Source organism: Amblyomma americanum, chromosome 3 (assembly GCF_052857255.1).
Source record: "Amblyomma americanum isolate KBUSLIRL-KWMA chromosome 3, ASM5285725v1, whole genome shotgun sequence".
Lineage (NCBI taxonomy): Eukaryota > Metazoa > Arthropoda > Arachnida > Ixodida > Ixodidae > Amblyomma > Amblyomma americanum.
The window spans coordinates 48270593-48295263 of NC_135499.1; the positions used below are offsets into that span (position 1 = coordinate 48270593).

The 24671-nt window shown below is 48.5% G+C and overlaps 1 protein-coding gene across 1 annotated transcript in view; it reads right to left on the reverse strand.

The window, feature by feature from the left end:
* LOC144124575 (uncharacterized) overlaps window positions 1–24671 on the reverse strand; it is a 102932-nt gene that overhangs the window by 1961 nt on the left and 76300 nt on the right. The window contains exons 5-9 of the mRNA XM_077657319.1: window positions 10363–10584; window positions 9950–10099; window positions 7403–7547; window positions 5426–5653; window positions 2907–3268 (exon numbers count right to left, since the gene is read on the reverse strand). Of these exons, the coding sequence (XP_077513445.1) occupies window positions 2907–3268; window positions 5426–5653; window positions 7403–7547; window positions 9950–10099; window positions 10363–10584 (1107 nt within the window). The remainder of the gene's footprint in view (window positions 1–2906; window positions 3269–5425; window positions 5654–7402; window positions 7548–9949; window positions 10100–10362; window positions 10585–24671) is intronic.

Consider the following 24671-nt stretch of genomic DNA (forward strand, 5'->3'; position numbering starts at 1 on the left):
ACGTCGGCTGCACCAAGACCTGTCTGCATGAATTACGAACATCACACTTGTCCTTTAGATGGTTTTCGTCATCCTTTGTAAATGCCAGAAGTTACAAGCGCTCTCATTTCACAGGTTAGAGAAAAAGAGTCGTAAAATTGCATGTACTTTGTACAAAAAGGTATCTTTACGGCTTATGCGCACTCGGACAAAACAAAATGCTGGAAAAGACAGAGAAACCAGTGAACATTCAGGAACACCGCAGTGCTAAATTATGTGGAGTTCTTGGCTTCTCCTGGATGCATAGGCCCTTTTGAACCGCGTGATCGCGTTTGGACAATAAAGGCGCGAGCAGCGCAGGAAAACCAAACATCAAACCAGAGTCCTTTGGCGGTGTAACTTGCGCCGAAGTTTCGTTTGGGGACAAAAAGCGCCCGCTGGGGTCGCCACCGCCGATCGTGGAGCAGCGAGCGGCAGGCCGCACCAGTGGCTTTTCGCGTGTTTTCACCATACGCTATTACTTAGACTATTTAATATTTTATGCGAAATTCAAACGCGGGCCCTGTACCACTGCGGTTCGTTCACCATAGCCTCCGTGATGCTTATGTGGGCAAACAGCGCTACCGGGAGTGCCAAGGCTGGCTGCTGCATAGAAACTTGTCGTGCTTAATGGGACACTGTAAGTTGCTTAAATATTCGGTGTGCTCACTAACCTCCATATACATGTGACCTCAACACAGTGTGTGATAACGCAAGGGTCGCGATCGCAGATTGCACTCGTAAGATTTGTTCTGCGCTTTGGTCGCTCGCGTGGTTTCGGTGCAGGTTTAACACTACGCTGTGTTATTGTACGGAACGTTGAGCCTCATCCGGCGTGGGATTTTAATGGGAGGTTTGATGCATGGCTAAGCGCCTGCCACTGTCGGCGGAGAACACGTCAGAACGTCTCGCTGGCTGTTGGTAAGCCTGGCACCACGGCGTTCACCATTCGGAAGCACAGTGCACTGGATTGCGCTCGCGATGCTTGCGCAACGATCGGTATTTTCACTTGAGCATCTCTTGGGCTTATAAAAGGCAATTCTCGTCAGACGTAGGTTTGTCATTTTAACAGCAGGGTGCCGCTTTTTGTAGAGTGACGATATCACAGCAGGGTACCGCTAACTGCCGCGATCCATTTCGAATAACGCCTTTTTGAACTGTGACGTGCTTGGGCATGTACAACACCGTACCACGGTCTTCTTTAACGTAGTCCTGTACATTATTTCGCAGTTTACCCATTGCTACCTTACGCGGTGTACATAGAGGAAATCAAAAACCGAATGTCTTCAACATAATGAACAGTTTATTAACATCTACTACGAAGAGCACCGAAAGAAGCGTGATCATAGTGGCTTTTACTTGATCAAAATTTTGCCTCCACTGGCCGGACGTTTTGCACCTACAGTCGCGAAGCTGCGAATCCTGTACTGTTCGGAAAAAAAAAATTTGCACAACAATTTTATAGTTTTACAGGCTTTGGCCAAACCGCAATGCATAGTTTATAGAGGGTCTGGAAGAAAATGCAAAGGTGTAAATCTAACCAGAGGCTTATTTTAACATTTCAAAGATTGACCCGTTGAAACTAGCTAGCGATCCGAGCTTACACAGACTCGCCGTCATTACGTGCTGCTGTAGCGCCGTCGACGGCCGAGTAGTTCGGGCACGGGCTATCCGAAGTTTCCACTGATGTGCAGGCATCTGACGCGATACGGCATCGCTTGGATAATGGCAGAGAACGTGGTTTAGGCTTGGTTAGGTATTGTGGGAGACCTTCGAATATCGTAGGAACGCCAGGATTCAGCTCAAGTAGTTCACGTTGCAGACGCACAACGTCCCCATTCAGTGAATCTACGAACTCGTCTTGCCCAAAGATGTCCATGTGATCGAAATGTTTCACACAAGCAGCCACGCTCGAGGAAACGAAATAGAAGCCACCGGCCTCTTTTCAGGGGAAGACGCACCTCCACTTCTCTTGCAGTTCAGTGTCAGACAGGAAACGAAAAAGGGACAGCTTTTCGTCGTTGCTCCTGCAGCCGCAGCGTCAGCCCGTCACAGGAGACGAAGGCATCGTTCGAAGAGTGCGGTAGCTCGTTCTCACAAACATTCGTATTCACACACTCACGCACATAAACAGCTAGGACAACACAACAACGCACCGCGAAATGTCGCTTTCTACGCAATTAGGCGGCCTCCCGCACCGCCGCTCGCCAAACCATGCTCGATAACGACGGACGGACCGGCGGATGGATGGATGGATGGTCCGATGGAAGATGGCGTCACCGTCGAAACGGGGTGGTTGCAATTGCCACCATGCTGCACTGCGGCTGCTTTCTCACCAAGCTCTCCCATAGAGTTCAGAAGATCCATGACCATAAAGCGGTTATCAAGGACTCTGGTCAAACTCTGGCTCCCGCAGCGAGCCTATAGAGAGCCAGTACAGTAACGCTAACCGATGCATGGTTCTGCCGCATCTATTCGCAACATTCGCCATTAGACGACGGCCGAGAGCGCTACAGCAATGTGCCGCCAGAGCGCAGTGAAGTCTTCGGCTGTTTCTAAGCAACTGCACTAAACGCGCTCGGGGTGATCATGAGTATTACAATATTTTATGAATTAGCCTCAGTTCATTACATTATTCGGCGCGACGTGAAAACTGTTACTTGCGCCTTACGACGCCAAATGTAAGGTATGGGCCCAAACTAGCAAATTGCTAAATGCCCTGATGATTTTGTCAACCGCTTTTGTATAAAAGAAATACGTCTTTGGTTTCAGCGAACTGCGGTATACCGCATTTTTAAGCCTCGGCTCCAGAAGAGTGTTATAACGCTGTAGCGTCAGGTAAGTGAAACGCCCTCTGTCCTTGCGCATTCTCAAGAGCAGCTATATACCTCTCGAGGTTGAGTCGTCGCTGCACCTTGGCCAGTTCCTGCGCATCAGGCGTATCCTCGTTGCCCGTGGCTGCGATGGACTGCTTTCTGCGCATGCGCAGCACCTCGATCTCGCGCACCGTGGACAGCGAGCGCAGGCGCCATTCGTGGTTGCGCTGCTCGAGCACGCGCCGCTCGGCCTCGTGGAGCTCCTCGGCCTTGCTACGCGCCGACGCCGGCTTCGGCCCCGAGTTGAACAATCCAGGTGGCGGCGAGACGCCCGAGGTCATCGAGGTAGGAGCCGGTGCTATGCGCACCCGAGCCCTTGGGCGCGGCGCGCGCTGGTCTTTGGCCTCGGGTTCTATCGGCGGTAAGCGTCCAGGCTGCGCAAGCGAGGGGGATTCTTGTTCGGGCACTGTGGTCACCTTCATTTTCATCACCAACATTATCTCTTATTGTTTTGTAAGGGCCTTGGGCTGGGCATTGCAATAATGAAGGTTGAGAGGAAGCAAATGAACTGTGTTCGTGGTCATATTATTGTGCAATGAAAAAACCAAGGACGTTTAGTCTTTACCTTCGCGCTCGACTCACATACACAGCGCGAAGGGTAGAGGAGGAGGAGGAGGAGGAAAGGTAGAAGAATCTCGGGATATAGCAAGTTGAGTTATCAACTGCCTTATTCTGAAGCAGGAACCTTCCTTACATCAGATTACACTGGAAGAAAACTAACGACGCTTACCCCTTTTCTCAAAAGTTACCGGAAAGTTGGGATTTTTAATGAAAACGGCTTCATATATGGCATCGGCCGCGCTTGAAATTTCTGAAGCTAACCAGAACTTCCTCCTCATTTCTTGGTGGATTGATGGATACTTCATGAATTCTCATCGTTTACTGATGGAGAGGCGTTCATACAGGCTGCCTACACTACCATGAATAAAAATTTGTGGCCAGGTAAAAACAGGAAAGCAAGCTTCATTTCAGACGGCTTTGAAAAAAGTAAAAACACTGATGAAACCGCTTTTTGGGTCATTTTCTTCTACTTTAACCACCAAGGTACCATTGTGGGAAAAACACAAAACAAGTATGAACTACACGATATTCATGACAACACAAAGGTGGGGAAATTCTGTATGATTAGAACTATCCTGCAGTACCTCATCTACGGGGTGGTACTTTGTCACATAGGAGGCAGGAATACAACGCAAAACGAAGCAAATGACAATGGTTACATAATATAGTAATATAAAAATGTTCTGACTTTAAGTTTAGTATGAATAAAATGCGGCGATAAGATATCTCAGCGGAATAGAGAAAGAAAAGTCTAACTGTTCTTAAGAGTCACGGACCCATTCCGACCATACCGACCAAACAAAGGACACAAATCACCTCAGCAATAGCACTAAAGGTGAAACACAATAACTGTGCAGCAACGAGCATTTTATACAAATATCCCAAGTTATCTCCCGTCGCGGAGTAAATGTAAACATGAAAAACACTGCAGGCAGGGTGTAGGGTATACTTTCATTGCTCGAATGTCGACGGACAAGGATGCTCTTTAGGGCCGTGGGGTTTTAAGCAGACGAGTTCTCGCTGAAGTGGGGTTCTCAAAGCGCGGGCTATTTCGCGTTAGCTTTACATTTCAATGCAGCCGTTGAGGTACGTAATAGAACTGACAACCTTAGGGTTAAGGCCACAGCGCTGTAGCCACTGAGACACCGTGAGTGGTTGTCCACAAAAGTACACCCTCCTACGCTCGCATGCTACTCCATGTCATCATAGTATTTTAGCTTCTTGATCATTTTCTGCTCGAACCACGTCCAGATAGCTACCCGGTTATGCCGCATTGATACCTTATAAAACAGAACGTCATAAAAACGGAACTCTAAAACAATACACCCTCGTGACTTCCGGTCAGAATCATGCGGCGTAATTGAATAAAAGCATTATTTCTGATGCTATGGTCAGTGGCACGAATCTCGACTTACTTCCGTCTGAATCGCGTCACTATCCAAGAGGTGAAGTACATAGCATCACTTAACGTTGGATGCAACAGCTGCCGTATTGCGCCGAGTTTGATACACCAACTGACTATGCACTCTTGAGACTCTGCGTGCTGCCTCTAATGTTAGCGGAGTGCGCGGTTGTTCCTCATGCGGCCCAAAAGCCTTCAGCCAAGACCGAATCTAGGCAATGCCCATAATTTGAAGCTAATCGAAAGCAAAAAATTGCGACTAATTGAGCGATTCTCTGTGAAACACCTGATGGCGCGACTGGACTGTGGAAGAATGCAGTTTGTGCGTAACTTAACGGCGGGCAGGAGGAGTGCTAGTTTTACTGCGCAGCACCTGATGCAGTGGTATACGTGCACCACAGATTGCAAATCATCCCGGCCAAATGAAATTGCTTTATAGCCTTACTTCCATCCAGCATGTTTGCAATCAGTATGCATGTCATATAAGGTAGGCACTGATGTGCACCAATCGTTGAGCGAGTGATGCATGTTCGCGTCTGAACCCTCGCATCACCAGGCTCGCGGTTACCTTCTTCAGTTGCGACAGAGGCGGTGGCAGCGCAACATGCTGCAGGGTCCTCCGCCGCTGGGGCGGCCCACTCCAGGCGGTCGCTGTGCCCGCTGGACCGTTTCTTGTCGTCGTGGCCTGTTTGGCCTTAGCCAGCCACTGAACACGGGAGCGCTCCCACTCCTGCAGACACGACTGCACCTTGTCCCGGTGATATCGCTGGTTTTGGCACCAAGTCATGTACGTGGACTGCGCGAGAAAATGGCATTGAATATACTCACCACGTCGTGTCTACTGTAAAAGACGTTCTGCAGTTATGCTGACTGCATCACAAGGGCATATCGCATTGCTTCAAAATAAATGCTGTCTTCCATGAGTAGGAGCCGAGCTGCGAGCGCATGTAGTTCGCAGTGCATGTATACTTCGAATATACTTCGCAAATTCCAGCAGTGCATGTACTTGAAAATCCTGCTGCTGTGATAAGCCACATGCGTTATTTACATTTTAAGGTGGGTACCGCGACGAGCACGCTTCGTGATCGAAATTCCAGTATGTGTTGGCAAGCTCCAAACGCAAAAAAAAAGTCAGCCCCTCGATGAAAAGTGGAGCCCGGCGAGAGTTAAAGGTTTAAAAAGAATCGTGATAGTAAGAGCGATGTTACAGGTAACATGTATGACAGGGCACTTTAAAGAACAAATATACTGCTGGCTGCGCCCCTGTCATAAATACACTATTTGAGCCTTTAACTGTTTCTGTTAAGCAAATTGTAAACTAGTGATTACGGAATTTCCCTAACCTTTATGCTGGTTGGAAAGCTTTACTACAGGATTTTAATATGAAATTTTTGTAATGGCTTCGAAGCGAAGAAATAAGGTCTCTACTTATTGAGGTGCCCTGTCATTGTTTGTTCCAGGACTTTAGCGCCCGCCAGGGAAATAGCGATTTTATAAAGTTATCTCTTTCTTTAACCTATATACATTGCTTCCAAAACTGCTGCTTTATTTCGGTTGCAATGGAGATAAATCTGGTTAGGCGGCAGTGCTATATTTTACCAATTTTATTAACCTTGAAAGAAATGAGTAATTGGAAGGAAAATATAGGTCACAAGGTACATCTATCAATACAGCATCGTCTTTTTTTACGACTTTACGCACAAACCCATCGCCATGTTTTTCCCCTTGAAGAGGGCTGCATATTAGTACTTGTTTGCTAACGTCTCTCTGCAGAATGCAGCCAATCAAAATATATGCCACGTGAAGAACGTCAGCGTTAAGGACGACTTCTGTGACTGGCTATTTATACGACGACAATACTGCTTTCAATTTATTGACGCTACAGTAAATCACGCGCAAGGCAGCCGCGGTGGCTCAGTGGTTATGGCGCTCGGCTGCTGACCCGAAAGACGCGGGTTCCATCCCGGCCGCGGCGGTGGAATTTCGATGGAGGCGAAATTCTAGAGGTCCGTATACTGTGCGATGTCAGTGCACGTTAAAAAACCCTAGGTGGTCGAAATTTCTGAAGCCCTTCACTACGGCGTTCCTCAATAGCCTTAGTCGCTATGGACGGTAAACCCCCATGAACCAAACCATAAGCCAGTAAAAGCACGTGCATAACTACAAAATCTTAAAGAACTAATTTCTCTATAACTTGGTGCACTCTCTGAACCAGTTGTACGAAGGTGTGAATCTACAATGAGTTTCTCGTGCGCACGGAGATTATTATTTTGATAAGCTACACCAAAACAACCGCAGCAACAAAAAGACACGCTTCGGCAGGGGGGAACAACGCATTCACTAGGTCTCCCGCAAGATGCAGTTTTGTGCGGTACGAGTTGCGCGTTTCGCACTAACGCGAAAAGCTACCAGCCGGACGTAATCAGGGGCTGTAAAAACAACGAGCCATGGAAACAGTTACAAACTGCTTGTATTACCTTCATTGATGAGCCAATGGAAACTACAGGCCGTAGGATGCCCGCTTAATGGAGTAGCCACCACTCACGATGTCTAGAATGGAGCGCTTCTTGAAATGCCTCCGCAGCCAGTCCATAATGAGAGCCCTGCGGTTGCCTAGGTGACTCGGGTACTGCTCAAGCACATGGTTCACCACGGCATAGTCGTCCGCGTTCCAGTCGGCTGGCTCCTCCCTGAGAAGACCCCGCGTTTACCAAGCAAACACATATCGCATGTGGAAAAATCGCTCTCTCACTGGCACCTTCCAAAGGCGTTCAAACTGCTTCTGGACGCCTTTTGAGGAGCTGCATATACTCGTGCAAAAATGGCCGTTAATGATCCGCATGCTTTAAATTTCCGTACATAGAAGCAAGAGAGCAACTCATACCCTTTCTTCTCACTCACGGCTCGCTGCCTCTTCCTTAGAGCCGCAGCAGTGTACCAGCGGCTTAAACGGTGCCCCACTAAATGCTATGCGTTCAAAAAATTGCATTCATTAAAAAGCGAGACTTTCGTATTTTTTTATGTGAAGGAGCGGGATGGGGTGGACAGGCTCTCAAAGTTCCTTATTATTGCGATATCATTAGAGTTGTCGCCACACCAAACCGCATGGACGGCCGAGGCGAAATTCAAAAGAGAATTCAAGTGACATTGTGACGTCACAATTATTACAACCTGCCCACGGGATTGTAAGCAACCTTGTCTCTAGATCTAAGTCCTAATTTCTGGGTTCTAGCAGATACCTGCTGCTGCAGCTTGCAGCACGAATACGGTGGTTATGGAAGAAAATTGTGAAGGGATTGACGCGAATATAGAGAAGCTGCAACTGAATCTGAGACAAATGTGAAATATAATGCTGTGGCGTTCTACTCTTGAAATGATTTAAGCATCCCCATAGTTTTTGTCCTATGGTACCGACAGTATGCTATCACGCTCCAGAGCAGCGGTTACTGTCAGTAATCTCTCCTAACAGCAAACTGCTGCTCCTAGCTTAATGTAGCTCCGTATTTATCTGTAATAATTTTCCCAACTGATTAACCACATGCACCAAATACAACAGTAATTCCTTATGTTACGCCCCACTCCTTATGCACATATTGAGAACGCCAGTGAGCACAATATTAGCCCCTATGGACGAATATTTAGCTCGTCTCTCCGCGGGGCTGAATTCACAGGTCCTATCATCACCAAAGAACATGTGAGTAGTGTTTCTCTAAGTTCAGAGTTTTTGTATTATCACGTAAGTACGGCACACTTAAACTTAAATGTTAGGGCCCAGGCATAACGTCTGCCCGGGCAGGACTTCGGTCTGGCGTAACAAATATCATCAAACTATTATTTTGCGAGCGATAACTATTTTATAGGAGTTAAAATTGTCGTAGGTCCTATCCACGCCATGTCCACAAAGTTCTTCGCCAAGCAGACCGAGAGCGGTAATGATTCGATTCTTTGACGGACCGCAAGCGCACTGGCTGGCCCCGTCGCCACGGAGATGCCTTTTTCTGTTTCAGAGCATGAGTTCACCAATATAACAGTCTCCCAGTGGCACCAGTCTCACTTCTTTGTCAACGACATTGTCCCGCAGCAGCATCATTACTCAAATGCCAATATGAGGCGCCTCATGTCATGTTACACCTCAGGTGAACTGAGGATTGGGCGGTTTGGTGGTGATTCATCGTATTAAAACCACCGCTTACGAACACAGACAGAGGACGAGACGAGACACACTGAAGGCGCGTATCGGCGCCTTCAGTTTGTCTAGTCTAGCACTCTGTCTCGCTGATATTTAATACGATGTTACGCTTCTGCTTCACAATTCTCGGCAGGCGAATGGATTACACACGTGTCTCAATTGTAATTACTGTGGCCTGGCCCCGCAGAAGGACGTGATGATACATTAAGATAAAATTAAATCAAACAGCAGCTGCAGAATATTACTTCCTGTGCCCGAATTTGCCACGATTTTAGTGCATTGCGCATGTCCATTCAGGTATATAGAGATATCTTACAGTGAGAGATCTAATCACGTGTTTTTTTTTTCATTTGTTTTGGTACCTAAACATAGGGCAGAACATAGAGAAAGCATTCTTTCTCTACACGAGAAGAGATATGCTCTGGGACACATGTGCCCCGATTTTCCATGTCACATGTTTGTCCCTTAAAACAACTCTTGGCACGCATATTTATATAACTTCTAATCGAGGCAATTTTCTTAGCGTTTAGCGGCATACACTAGCGAAAACTTGATAAAGAACGCCATCTTACTGTCTAAAATAGCACTTACGTCAATGTAACAACACAGCTCGTAACCTCGGCCTCTTCTTCCGCCTTTGGCGCGCTTTCTGTATAACTGTTGCAAACCATGGGCAATAATGTGACAAATTTGCGTGTAGCTGCAGCTAACAGTAGCGCTTACTGCAACACAGCCACCACTTCTCACACTGAAAAACTGACAAATATGGGGGCATTAGTTCCTCAAGGGGATACGAATTCTAGTGAAGGCAGGCTGACGGCGATTAGCAAACTCACAGTGCGCGGCTAGTCTCCCACGACCTTTAACGCAACCCAGTCTCATGTTGTTATTGCTGGCACTCACTCCAACTTGTGTGCTTTGTCGATGTCTTTGATCTTGCTCTCGAACTTGTGGTCGATCTGCTTCAGCTCGGCCAGCAGCGGCCGCCGCAGCCGCTCGTCTCCCGTCCATGACGCCTGGAAGTCTTCTTCGACGTTGCGGGAAAAGGTGAACCTGGGCATGCAGAAGAATTAAGGCGTAGATTAAGCTCGCAATTATTGGCCGAACACGGTTATTGCTCTTTAAGCTTGGCCGCTCGGATGATGCACTTGTTATACGGGCATACGCTCGAGATTTCCTGTGTTTTCCTTCAACCGCAGGTTATAATAGTGACAAGTTGGGAATGCTTACTGCCGTTAGAAACCGCTCGCACCAGGTGAACAAAAACTTCTCCGGCGGTTGCGATCGCACACTTTACATTACCGTTTGATGCCCACCTGGCGTTGCTGAGTGGCGATGCCTCGAACGCCTTGGCCACCTCAGCGTCGGCTGCCCTGAACTGGGCCTCCAGGCTGGCAGTGAGGTTACGCGTCTCGTGCTGGGCCTCTCGCAACTCGGACACCATCTGGGCCTCGCTGGTCGCCGACGGCTGCGCTCCTTCTTCGCCTTGTGGGTCATCCTGATTGTCCATGAACCCGAGTCGGCAGGCCAGGATGCGCCTGGTGGTGGGCGAAACGGCCACCTGCCGTGCGTGAACGGCTTTCGCTCAGCGCCGCCCCGCATATGCGGCGCGGCGAAGAAATTGTCCCAGCCCCCGCACTTCGCGAGCGCCAACGTGCAGGTGGTGATTGTAGTCGGCTTTAGAATGGGGCACTTTTACTATATTTAACGTTGTACTAGATTCATGTGAACCTAAAGTTCAACCTGTTCTCGTTAACAATTCTACGTTCACGTAGAAGTTGCCAGTGACAGCGGCAAAAGGTATTTACGAGGCACTCCATAGGATAAGCGACGCATGTCGTTTTCATGGCGCTCCACATCGTAGAGCATCCGATTGGGCTCAACCAAGCAGAAGCGCGTTACGTACGGATTAAAATCACCATGTACAGTCGTGTTCAATATGCCAGCCCTTACCGAAAATAATACGTCTTTTATATACGGCGAGATATTTATATTGTATTTTGAACATTGTTTGTACCTATTAACGCACTAAGATTATGCAGGAAAAAGGTTCCTGAAATTTCATGCTCGGCACTTGAAATATATATTTTTAAATTTGTCGAAAATGCCTTACCTAAAGCCCGTTTTACATAAGTGAAAAATATATATGCGGTTTTAGCATCTCATCAGTGTATTAATAGTGTACTTTCGTAAACATGAAATTAATCCCACCAAAGTATACTTCAATTCTAATATATGGTCAGTCCTCGTAAAGATATTTGCCGCACTCTTCAAGCCGTCGTAGGAAAACCTAGTGTTTGAAATAATGTTTCGGAGAATCGCATTTGAATGTTAGCAATGTATAAAACGTATACTTTTGTAAATATGCAGCGTATTCGTCGAAAGCATACTTTTCGAACTAATGAGCGGTCCACGTAAACATATTTGCAACACACTTCAACATTTCATTAAAAAATGTAGTGCTGGTAATCATGTTTCGGGGAATTCAAAGTCAAAACTCTTCCTTTTCTGTCGTCATTTCGTTCATTGTGACTTCTAGGAGGGAGACAACAACCACATAATTACATTAGGTGTGGACGACTTGATAGCATTAGACCAGCAAGTGGGTCTTGGACACCTGCAGGGCCCGAAGCTTCAAATGAAAATGACTGAGACTCGCAAGGGCGACCGGGTAGCGTATACGCCCATAGAGTTGTTGGTTCACAAATCGACTCCTGACCGAATCCTGACACAAATCACGACAAGCAATTCTTTTCTAGATCGCCCCCAGATTCTACCGCGACCTGTCCCGTACTTGTGCGAAAGCTTGGGGGCCCACAGTATTTGCTCCAGAAACGCCCCATCGGGCAAGATAATCTGCCGCCTCTCGTGGGGTATATATATATAACGCAAGCCATGGGTGTAACGCAAGCCATGCGCTGTTTGAAGGCTGGATGACGCCGTCGCGAAGCATTTCTTCCACTTGGTCCCGGATGGCTTGTCGTTCTCGCTGCGACACACGGTACGGGCTTTGATGGAGAGGTCGGGCGTGCTGGTCGGTCGAACCGTCAACAGTTCGTTTCCATTAATGACCTCACTTCAGATCCGAGTGCGGTTCACTCCGGCGTTCCGCAAGACTCTGTGCTCGGTCCGCTTGTTTTCCTTATTTACATTAACAATCTACCCTCCTGCATTTCATCTCACATTCATCTATTCGCCGACACCTGCGTAATATTCAGGGGAATAACATCCGATGGTGACATACTAATGCTTCAATCCGACCTCTACTCCATCTCAACCTGGTGTAAATCTTGGCTAATGGACCCTAATGTTAACAAGTACAAATTTATGCGTGTGTCTCGAGTGACTATTAACGTGCCCTCTTATCAACTTAACGGCTTGTCTCTACACTCTGGTACATTCTTATAAATACCACGGTATTCACATTACTAATGACCTTACTTGGACTGCTCATGTCACACATGTCGTTAGAAAAGCCAACAAAACACTTGGATATCTTCGCCGTAACTTAGGTAAAGCACCTTCATCACTGAAGCTGTTACTGTACAAAACACTAATGTTGCCTAAACTAGAATACGCAGCATCGATATGGAATCCTTATCACCAGAACTTAACGCACTCACTTGAGATGGTCCAAAATACAGCTGCTCGATTCAGTCTCTCAAACTACAACAGAACTGCAAACATAACTGGCATGAAATCTAGTCTCGGTCTGCCATCCCCTGCGTCCCGTCGTCGAGCACTTCGTCTTCGCCTTTTCATAAACTTTTTCACGATTCTTACCTGCGCGAAGAACTTATATCACCTCCGCAGTACATGTCACCACGGATGGATCACGCCCACAAGGTTGGAATACCATTCTGCAGAACGAAAACATACTTTCATTCGTTTTTACCGCGGACATCTGACGAGTGGAACCACCTTCCCGCACCACTGTTACTAATTAATGATCACCGTTTATTTCAAGATGCATTAGATGCATTAGCTAACACTGTATATTTAGCAAACTTCCGTAATATTGTGCTCATATTTCTTTCTTTTGTTGCTTTGTATAACCACTTCCCTCTATAAAGCCGTATGGCCCTGAGGGTATTTTAAATAATTAAAATAAATAAATATATGCGATGCTTTGCAATTGGCGTTTGTCGGACCTTCAGCGATGACGAAAAACACTCGCTGTAGCTTCAAAGCAGATCTGGTTTTGTCTGTTCCGGCGCAGGGCTGCGTTGATGTAGAAAGTGGGCGAGTTCTCTTGGTCACGCGAATCTTCTGCGGAGGGGTCGGAGAGGGCGAAGGAGTATCGTACGTCAGATATTTCGTCTAAGAAAGCAATCGTCGTTCCTCTGTTAATGTGCCGGTATTCTTCGCTGAAATTAGTCAGCAGTACTTCGGCCTGGCCATTGCGAAAATGTCCGATGCCTCTTGCGATGCTGATTCTGGGTCTAAAGCAACTGCATGTTCCCCTCGATGATGGCTCTAGCGTTAATGGCTTTCGTGGCGCCTACGGTGGCGATAACGCTTGAACGGGGTGGAACGCGCACTTCTTCCTCCAAGACACTCAGGGCGACGTGATTTTCCAGAGTTCTCATCGAAGGGATGGCCTCGTCCGCCGAAAGGCTGATCAGCTTGGATCGCAGGCCGATGATCGCCTGATGGTCACTAACGAATTCTATGCCCAAGATCACTTCGCGGGAACATTGCCGTAGCACAACAAAGGTAGCAGGATAGGTACGTCCTTTGACGGTCACTCGCGCTGTGCATCGTCCTGATGCCGTAATGAGGTGGTCCCGAGCAGTACGAATTTCTGGGCCGTCACAAGCGGTCGCGACTTTACTCCACTGCCAGGGAATGTTCCATTCATCACCGAGTAGTCGGCTCCTGTGTCGACTAGACGGTAACTTTCCGGCCGTCGATAACTACTTCTAAGTCAGGTGTCCTGGATCTTGCGTTGCCCGTCGTCCTGGGAGTCGGGTGACGGCTTCGTCGGGTATAGGAATCGTGGGTAGAACATGTCGTCGAAGCTTTCCTCAGTAGCGGCGTCGTTTTGAAGGCGGTTCGCGTCGTGGTAGAGGTTGTCATTGTGTGCGGCGTCGGTGTGCCGGAAGCGGCGTCTTCGTGCGGCATGGTCGTTGGGGGATATTCAGTGTTTCGCTCGGAAGCAACCTCACCTCCTGAAGTTACTGTCTTTAGTTTCCCCTACGTGTGCTGGGAGACCTTCCTCGTACCGCGGCTGCGTAGCTGCGGCGTGGCGACGCAAAGCGTGAGGCTGACGGCAATGACGAGCGCGAAAGGCGGTTCGGTGAGTACTCTTCTCAACGCAGGTACTAGTTGATTTCTTGCGGGCGTTGGCCGAAGCATGGTCCTGGTGCGTCAACGCAAATCCACGAAGACCGATACATCGGTACGGGCAGGGACGAAGAATATGGCCGGCCTCACCGCAATGCAAGCACAACGGTCGGTTCACGGAAGTCAACCAGGCGTCGCATTTCCTGTGGCTTGATCTTGGTTCATAGACTGGGCGGGCGGGGGAAGGGAGGTGGCGTTCTGGAGCAAGTGGGCCATCTCGGAGAGTACGTAGGGGGTGCTGTTGTCAATGCGGAATGCGTGCTGCAGAGGCGTTGATCATGGCCTGGGGTTCCGCGGCCGCCAGGGTGGCAAGTGCCTGTTGCACCTCTTTCCGCACCACATCCATGAGAGTCGCTGCTTCTGGATGTGCGCAGGATGGCAGCAGTGGTCGTAGCTCCTCGCAGACGATTTTGCGGATAACTTCCCGCAAGCTGTCGCTGCTGGTGGTCGTCGTGTCCGGGCGCATTGCACAGACAGAGGAAGGGTGGTTGTACTGCCGAGCCTGGACGTCGAGGGTCTTCTTGATCGTGCAGGCTCCTTGCATGAATTCGTCGACTGTTTTTGGTGGCTGGTGGACGAGGCTTCCAAAGAGTTGTTCTTTTACGCCGCGCCTTAAAACTGAACTTTCTTTTACTCGGTCATCTCGGGGCCGGCGCGGTGAAAGAGGCGCTTCATCTCTTCGACGTAACCGCGGACGGGCTCATTTGGAATCTGAATCCTGGACTCGAGGAGTAGTTCGGCTCTTTCTTTTCTCACGACACTACTCAGTACCTTCAAAAGTTCCTTCTTAAATAGCTCCCATATTGTTAGGGACGACTCGTGGTTTTCGTACCACGTACGTGCTGAGCTCTCCAGTGAGAAACATACGTGTCCAATTTTTTCCGCATCATCCCATTTGTTGAATGATGCAACGCGCTAAAATTGGCCCAACCATTCTTCGGAGTCTTCGCCTCGGGATCCATTGAAAGTGGGCAGCACCCGCGGCTGTAGCAGTACGATCGGTGTCGACATCTTTGGCGAGTTTGCGGGGCTCGTAGGAGCGTCTTTTAGCTGTCGTTTGCGCTCCGGCAGGGTCCCGAACTCAGGCTCCCCTCCCTGGGGACGTATGTTCGATCGATGAGTTGCTGGCTCGTCCTCGGGTGCGAAGCGCAGAGGGCTAGTGTCCCGACTTGAAGGGGGATGTCCGGTACATGGAAGTCTACCCCGCACCTCCACCGAATTTCAAGAAGTCATGGCTGCAGTCCGGAGAGCAGAAATGCTGCGAAAATGGTGCCTAAACACAAGTCTTTATTTGTGTTGACTTGCGCCCACAGTGGACTGAATCACTCGGCTGCGGCGTGGCAACAAGCGTGCTCGGCGGTCGTCGAATAGAATGCCCGCCGCTGTCGGCGGTGCTCAATTTAAAATTGATAGGGAACTTTAGAGATAAAGTGCGCAAAATTACTAGAACATTCCCGAATAACGTAGAATCAGCTCTGCCTGGTTGCGATCAATCGAGATAAATGTGGTCGCGTCTTGCAATGCAAACAAAGCAATAAAGTGGCAATGCCTGCCGCTTTGAAGAATGACCAAATAAATACTCCAAATATTGGCGGCAATATATAAATCAAGCAAAGTATTACGCTTGTAGGAAAACTTCCAGTTTGCTAACATCACTGTCTGTCGGTATCTGCGGTGTGGCGACATCTTCCCCATTTAAGTAGCGTCACGCGGCCTTGCATTTTCCTCGGCCTCTTGATCGAGGACAATGTTTCTATTTTTCAGGGATGGGGCTCCTTATGCTAATCGCCTTAAAAGGGTCATCTACCAAACCGCTGCGTCGGTGAGTCATTGATTTGTTCTGTCGTTCAACAACTCTAATCCGTTTCATCCGCTTATGCCGACTGAATGAATGTGTTTAAATGCGTATTTTTAGAGTACTTTAGTGTATTTTCAATGAGTGATAAATATGCCACTTAGCAAAAGTTGTATTTGTGTCATTATTGTAAGAATGCTCAAAATATTCCCCCTAGCATACTTTGAAAGTCTTCATTCTGGTATATAAGCATAGGGGCAGATGATTATAATGTTATTCTAAAATTAGTACAGAAATAAACATAAAATCAACAGTTCGATGCGAAAAGTTTGTTGCCTCCCAGATTTTTCTTCACTGCACGTTAGTTCCTCAATATAGGCATGCTTTAGTAAAAGGCTTCGCATGGGCATCGCGCGTTTGATTCAGAACTTTTTCTTCCGCCCTCCAGGCTGCCCATTATAAAGCACTGCTCTCCGTGTGGATAGCTTCAATGCTTGTTGCCCATAGAATTCTCCAGTGATCATCCTCAAAACTGGAAGCTTAGGTAGGCACCACCGGTCGGATTTAATTTGTGGGGCTCGTAACATTGTGTTTTTATGAAAGCGTGAATCCGTGTGCATCGAGTGATTGTTTCTACTGCGTCCGCGCAGATGTAGCGCTAAGCAGCTGGTCGCTCGAGCATTTGTAGACGGGATGAATACGCTTGCGCCCCTCGAGTCTCGATGAGCGTTCTCTTTTGTGCCATATCAAGTGTTTTGAATTACATTCTGCATAGATACTCGTACAAAAGCAGACCTATCATTATCACCACAGCCTTACTACATCTGCTGCAATAACAGCGCTTCTCCTATCTCAAATCTGATCGTTCCAGTGCAAAGCGCTGGGATCCTTTTACAGAAAGTTTTCTAGTTTTCTTGCCTAAAATTCATCCACCCTCGACATAATTTTCCTTATATTTTAATACACAGTGTGCACAAAATTTGCTTATTTCCTCGCAGATATTGCCTGTCAAGTGTGGATATTTATTTAAGGTCGGAAATATTGAACAGAAGTTTTTCTCTAATGCAACCTACTTAATTTCTGTCCCGTAATGTTTCCCCTACTAGTTTCAAATCAAATCAAATGAAATTTTTATTCCGCAAAAAAAAAAAACGTTACGAGGAGGTCAGGTAAAAGCTCTGAGAAACAGCCTGAGGAGCCCTGACCCCATAGCACATGAGCAGCATAGAAGCGTGCGGCTGAGGATATACACTTTGACAAAACACATACATTAGTTAAGCAAAATCATTCGAAGAAGAAAGAACCCGCAAAAATAAAAAAAGTCAGTGTATGGCCTCATTATACAAACATTTCACGCAGATATTTTGGCGATATACCAGATATTTCAATGTTAGTTTCTTTTAATATGCGATTTAGATTTGTAGGAAGTAGAAATTTCAGCATTCGATGTCCAAATTGGTTCTGCATTGAGCGACGTACCACACTTCGGGATGGCGAACATTATAAACAGGGAAGTTTTCTACTAGCCATGCTAAGCTTGTTATGGCATCATTATTTTTTTTCCCTTTCAGAAACGCTCACAAGCTGTTAGAAAGAAGCGCCATGGTGTATAGTAGAGACGCCGAGTTATGGGGGAGTTTAACGTCCCAAAGCGACTCAGGCTATGGAGACGCGCGTAGTGAAGGGCTCCGTAAATTTCGACCACCTGGGATTCTTTACCGTGCACTGACATCCACAGTACAACGGCCTCTAGAATTTCGCCTCCATCAAAGTTCTACCGCCAAGGCCGGTATCGAACCCGCGTCTTTCGGGTCATCAGCCGATAGCCATAACCACTGAGCCACCGCGGCGGCGGTCTATAGAGGGTTCGGCGCTCATAATGGGCGCCTTAACAGGAATAAGAGATTAAAGGACGAGTATTCAAAATGCAGGAGAGTGCCATAACTTCTGTTCATTAAATTATTATCTTCAAAGAGTGAGAAATGCATCTAATTCTGCACAGCCGTCCTATTATAACGAGAACCTCGATGGTCTCATTGAATTGATCAGTGCTCATTAAGTAATGTGTGCAGCGAGGTACTAAAGACGTAGGTTTTTACTGAGGTGAGTGCTAGAAATTGAGGTCATAACGAAAGTACCTCTTTTTTATACCTCGAAATAAAATTTAGTGTTTTCAGCAGCCGCCGCCACAACGTGCAAAAAGCTCTTTGCTGTGGTTTTCAATTTTCAACCGTACACAATTATTTATTGTACTTTACGTATCTTATCTATATTGCTAATGACATTGCCCTCCTTGTCTCTTAAGCATACATCTGGTTTTTACCTATGCCTAGTTTTCTCTTCACCGCTTTCAGGGTACCTCCGCTCTTTAGAGAATGCTCGATTCTCTCTATATTGAAGTTCCTCATGTCGGCTACCTTGCGCTTATTTATTAACTTTGATAGGTCTCTCAGTTCTATTCTGTCGGTATAGGGTTAGACGTCCTCATGCTTTGGCATTTCTTAATCAGATCTTTCGTCACCTGGGATTGCTTTCCGGTATCCTGTCGAACTGTCCTACCGCCTACTTCTACTGTGCACTCCGTAATGATGGCAGTCAGATTATCGTTCATTGTTTGGACATTAAGATCGTCTCCCTCAGTTAGTTGGTTTATTAGTTTATAGGGGTTTAACGTCCCAAAGCAACTCAGGCTATGAGAGACGCTGTAGTGTAGTGCAGGGCTCCGGAAATTTCGACCACCTGGGGTTCTTTAACGTGCACTGACATCGCACAGTACACGGGCCTCTAGAATTTCGCCTCCATCGAAATTCGACCACCGCCACCTGGATCGAACCCGCGTCTTTCGGGCCGTCAGCCGAGCGCCATAACCACTCAGCTACCGCGACGGCCCTCTCCCTCAGTTAGGGCTGAATATCTGTTCTGCGGTGATATCCTGAATAACTCCATTTTCCCTTTTACCGCAGACTCGTTCATGGACTTCCTCTTCACTAGCTTCTTTCGTTCCCTCCTCAAGTCTAAGCTAATTCGAGACCTTACCATTCTGTGGCCGCTACATCGCACCTTTCCGAGGACGTCCACATCCTGAACGATGCCAGGTTGAGCGCATAGTATGAAGTCGAATTCATTTTTAGTCTCACCATTGGGGTCTTCCAGGTCCACTTCCCGTTCTCTCGTTTGCAGAAGAAGGTATTCATGATCCGTAAATTATTTCTATCTGCGAAGTCTACTATTAACTCTCTCCTGCAATTCCTAGAGCCTATCTCATAGTCGCCTACAGCCTGGTCGCCAGCCTGGTTCTTGCCGACCTTCGCACTGAAGTCTTCCATCAGTACAATGTACTGTGTTTTTACTTTGCTTATAGTCGCTGGTCCTTAAGGGTAACGGAGTGGACTCCAAGAGAAGTAAAGCGTAGCAGGGGGCTGCAGAAGGTTAGATGGGTGGAGGAGATCAAGAAGTTGCTGGCATAGAGTGGGCGCAGCTGGCAAAGGATCGGGCTAATTGGAGAGACATGGGAGAGGCCTATGCCTTGCATGCAGTGCGTGTAGTCAGGCTGATAATGATTATGATCATGATGATGACTTAAGACTTTATTTTAAAGCTGGGTTCCTCCTAACATCATACATCAGTGAACGTTGAGACTGAGTTAGTGTGTATAACGCTTTGTGGCAATGCCTGCCCTACAACATTCAGTGGCTGGACAAAGGCTTTAGCGGGGCGAGAGACGAGGTGTTGTGCAACAAATAACCGCTGTTTCAAAGCAAATGATCTGCATGTTGATGATTAGGAAAAACGGAAATTTAAAAATTACTGATATTATCAAATTTGAAACTGAACTTACTTTTGACTTTATGTGCGTATGAGGTTACCGGTTCCTGTGAACTTAGTCATGTTTTCTTACGACTAGTGCCTGCATGCACTAAAGAAATTCAAGAGAACGAAAGGTTGCATTTTACATCACGAGGTCGATATGCCGGGCTCTTTTCTCGAATATTGCCACAGCGCCTATCCATCCTACGTCCATGGTCTCAAATGGCCTCGAATATTTTGGGATGAATTGACACAGTATTCGCGCGCTTCAACTGAAATGGGGCATTCCAACTGAGAACAAATACAAAAATAACCGTTTGTTGACAAACTGGAACAGGTTTCAGAACTTTCGTTGAAGAAATAGTTCCCCAGTCTCAGCACAGGCCTTTTAGCCTGCAGTTTTGCTTTCGCTTCCAATAACTCAACATAAAATATTGTGCTTCAAGCGAATGTACTCGCTCTTGGCATTTTCTCGTCATGTCTGTAAATTTATCGTTACATTGATCATTCCTGACGTCTGTTTCGTGTATCATTTTGAGAGGGCCAAAAACGAGGAGAACAAATATTGCCGAGAGTTTTTGTACTCTTAGTTGGTTCACGCTCAAAGAGGCCGGCACGCGGCGTTATACTTTTTCTTTGTGACGCCAGGTTCTACTTACCTTATCTCCATTCATCGCGGCCATGCGGAAGTGCTTCAACATTGTTCCAGATTGTTATAGCTGCTCATGGTCACGTATCTCGAAGGTTTTTGCAAGCTTTAAATTGAGCACGGCAAAGAGCGGCAAGGAATCCGCTCAACGAGCGCCGAGCACGCTTGTTGCAATCACCGCCGCCGAATGATTCAGTTCTATGTGGGCGCAAGTCATCCCAAAAGAGAGTTTCTTTTAGACGCCCTTTCTTCCTGTGTTCCTGGCCACCGGACTGCTGTCACCGCTAAGTCAAAACATGCTGACGGGATTTCCGTTGGTATGCATTCTTTGTTTACAAAATTCGACAGGTCTCCAACGGCGAAAAAAGTTTTTGACGAAAGGGGAAAACTGCGTGTTTGATCCCGGCCGCGGCGGTCAAATTTCGAAGGAGGCGAAATTCTGGACGCCCGTCTACTCTGCGTTGTCAGTGCACGTTAAGCAACCCCCGGTGGTCGAAATTTCCGGAGCCCTTCACTACGGCGTCCCTCATAGCCTGACTGGCGTGGGGAGTTAAACCTCTATAGTGAGTTGAGTTGAGTTGAGTGGTTGTAAACTACCGGTGGGATTAGCCTTGCAGTTGCTGCCGGCAATTGCGCCACCGTAGCGACACTTTCATTCATTCATTCATTCATTCATTCATTCATTCATTCATTCATTCATTCAGAATTTATTTCAGACAACGAAGAGGTTGTCCAGGGTGACGTGGCTAAAGGCATACATTGCCTGACGAGGCCACGCCACCCGGATGACAGGCGGCACCACTGGCTACACAAAATCAAGAAGAGCATTACATAATAGAACACACTTTCAGTATTTTTACACAATATTGCCACCTGGTGTTCTCAGGTGGCGCTGAAGTGTCTTCGAAGACGTTGAAGTGTCTCTCGCTGGCTGGCTGGCTGCTTGCTGTATTCTGCTGGTTAGCGACCTGTCTCCCTGTTTTCCGTTACATATTTTGGTGGAGGTGCTGGGTGAAGATCCCTGTATATGTCTCATACTCCTCCGGATACCCTGGGCTCCAGTCCTTCGCTAGTGAACACCCCCGTGCACCGTGCTAGCCGGAGAAATCAAGGCCTACCTCCCGAACACGGGCTTTTGGAGTCTGCCAGAGCACCCACCCATCGACCTGTCATGCCAGCTGCTGCCTACTACACCTTGCAGAATCCGCGACTGCCCAAACCATTCCACGGCAGTCAGCTCGAAGACGTAGAGGACTGGCTTCTCGAGTTTGAACGCGTGGCCTCATTCAACCAGTGGGACGACGCCGCTAAACTTCGAAACGTCTTCTTTAGTCTCGAGGATGGTGCACGTACCTGGTACGAAAACCGAGAAGACGCCCTAACATCATGGCACGAGTTCCGCCGACGCCTGCTGGAGACCTACACCAGCACGGATCGTCGAGAACGGGCTGAACGGGCTTTTCAGTCTCGCATTCAGATGCCGAATGAGACTGTAAGCATGTACGTGGAGGATATGACTCGGCTCTTCCGGCGAGCTGACCCGGCCATGCCCGAAGATAAAAAGGGGCGCCATCTCATGCGCGGCGTTAAAGAGCAACTTTTCGCTGGCCTCGTGCGCAGTCCACCTGGGACTGTTGCTGAGTTTCTCTCGGAGGCGGTCACGATGGAGAAGATGCTCTTGCGGCGGTCTACCACCTACGACCGGCCGGTACTCGCCGCTTCACTTACAGAGCCGCTTCCTGCCTTCGGGGCTAACCCTGGTCTTCTCCGCGACCTGATCCGCTCCGTTGTGCGCGAAGAGCTCCAGGCGCTTTTCGGTGCTCCCCTGCCGACGGCCGGCTCTCTCGCTAGCCTGGTCCGCGAAGAGGTTCAAGCCTTGAGACCTTCGTTCCCGTCCGTTGACCCGCCGCCTTTACCAACGGAGTGCCGTCGTCCAACGTACGCTGAAGCCTTGCAACGTCCTGCGCGCTCTTCGGCGCAGTTTCCTCCGTCCAATCAAGGCTCGCTGTTTTCCGCACACCCCGACACGTACTACATCGACAATCGACGATCACCCCAGCGGAAGACGGACCTGTGGCGTGCTCCGGATCGGCGGCGTCTCTGCTTTCACTGCGGGGAACCCGGTCATCTGTATCGCCAGTGCCCGTATCGACAGCTTGGGCTGCAGGGGTTCCCTATCGACATGCCCCGTCCACCAAGAGGTCAACGACCCCGGGAGATCGAGGACTACGTAGCCCAGCAGCGCATGGCGACAATTCCCCAGCGGCAGTCTCGGTCTCCATCACCACGCCGACCTTCGCCACAGCCCCAAAGCTCCTCCTGGATGGCGCAGAGACGGTCGCCAAGTCCCCGCCGGGAAAACTAAAGAGAGCGACCTCAGGGGGCGAGGCCGCTGGCAATCGATACGAACAAGACCCCCCGACAACGCGAACAGCGACCGACCGCGATTTAAAGGCAACGACTGCAGTACCTGAACTCGGAGATCGATTCTCGTTGGATATACCCGTGCTTCTCGATGGCTATAAGGTTAGTGCTTTGGTGGACACTGGCGCTGATTTCTCGATTTTAAGCGGAAAGCTAGCGGCTCTTCTTAAAAAAGTAATGACACCATGGTCCGGCACGCAGATTCGCACGGCTGGCGGACATGTCGTAACTCCGCTTGGCCTATGCACAGCAAAAGTCCAAATTCGCAGCTCCACATTTGTTGTCAGCTGCCTAGTTCTACCGAACTGCTCCCGTGACTGTATCCTTGGCGTTGATTTTCTCCGAGAGTATGGAGCTATTATTGACCTCCGAAAGCGCACTGTCACATTTTCTACCGAGAAAGCTGATGTTTACTCCGAGGACTGTCCACGCCGCGCCGCCCTTAGAATATCCGCCGAGAGCGTTTGGATTCCGCCACGCGCCAGCGTTTTTGTGAGTGTTCACTGCGACGGACTACGTGAAGGGACAGCGGTCGCAGAGGGCAACCTGTCCCTTTTGCTCACCCACGGCATCTGCTCAGCGCGAGGTCTCATCCATCTCCGCGACGGCTGCTCTGAGCTCCTGGTGACTAACTTCTCTAACGAGCCCCGGCACCTTTTTCGTGCTACTGCCATCGCATTCGCCGACCCCTTAGCGGAGGTTTCTGAATGTTTCGCGTTCGAAGCTGTTAGACCTGTGCGCCCATCCCTTGACATCAGCCCGGACCTTTCGGTGACTCAACAGCGAGAACTACGTGCCCTCCTACTTGAATACTCCTCCTGTTTCGCTTCTTCGTCGAAAGTCCGGCAAACGGCTCTTCTCAAGCACCGCATCATTACGCCCGACGATGCCCGCCCCATCCATCAGCAGCCGTACCGTATCTCACCGAAGGAGCGTGAGGCGATCCAAACGCAGGTGAAGGAGATGCTTTCAGATGGAATCATTCAACCTTCCAGCAGCCCCTGGTCTTCACCTGTCGTGCTGGTGAAGAAAAAGGATGGGACACTCCGCTTCTGCGTGGATTATCGGAAACTGAACAACATCACCAAAAAAGACGTCTACCCGCTGCCTCGTATCGACGACTCGCTCGACAGACTTCGTCGCGCCCAGTACTTCTCCTCCATTGATTTAAAGAGTGGGTACTGGCAGATAGAGGTCGACGAGCGGGACCGCGAAAAAACGGCGTTCGTGACACCCGACGGACTGTACGAATTTAAAGTGCTACCTTTTGGGCTATGTTCAGCGCCGGCAACTTTCCAGCGGATGATGGATACCGTTCTCGCTGGACTAAAATGGCAAACTTGTTTGGTTTATCTCGATGATGTCGTCGTATTTTCCGAAACCTTTGCCGAACACCTTGAACGCCTGAGGACAGTATTAGATGCCCTCCGATCGGCCGACTTAACGCTAAAGCCCGAGAAGTGCCACTTTGGGTACAAAGAGTTGAAGTTTCTCGGTCACCTCGTGAGTGCCGATGGCGTTAAGCCCGACCCCGAGAAAACTGCTGCCGTCGCCAACTTTCCTGTTCCTGCAACAAAGAAAAGTGTGCAACGTTTTTTGGGTCT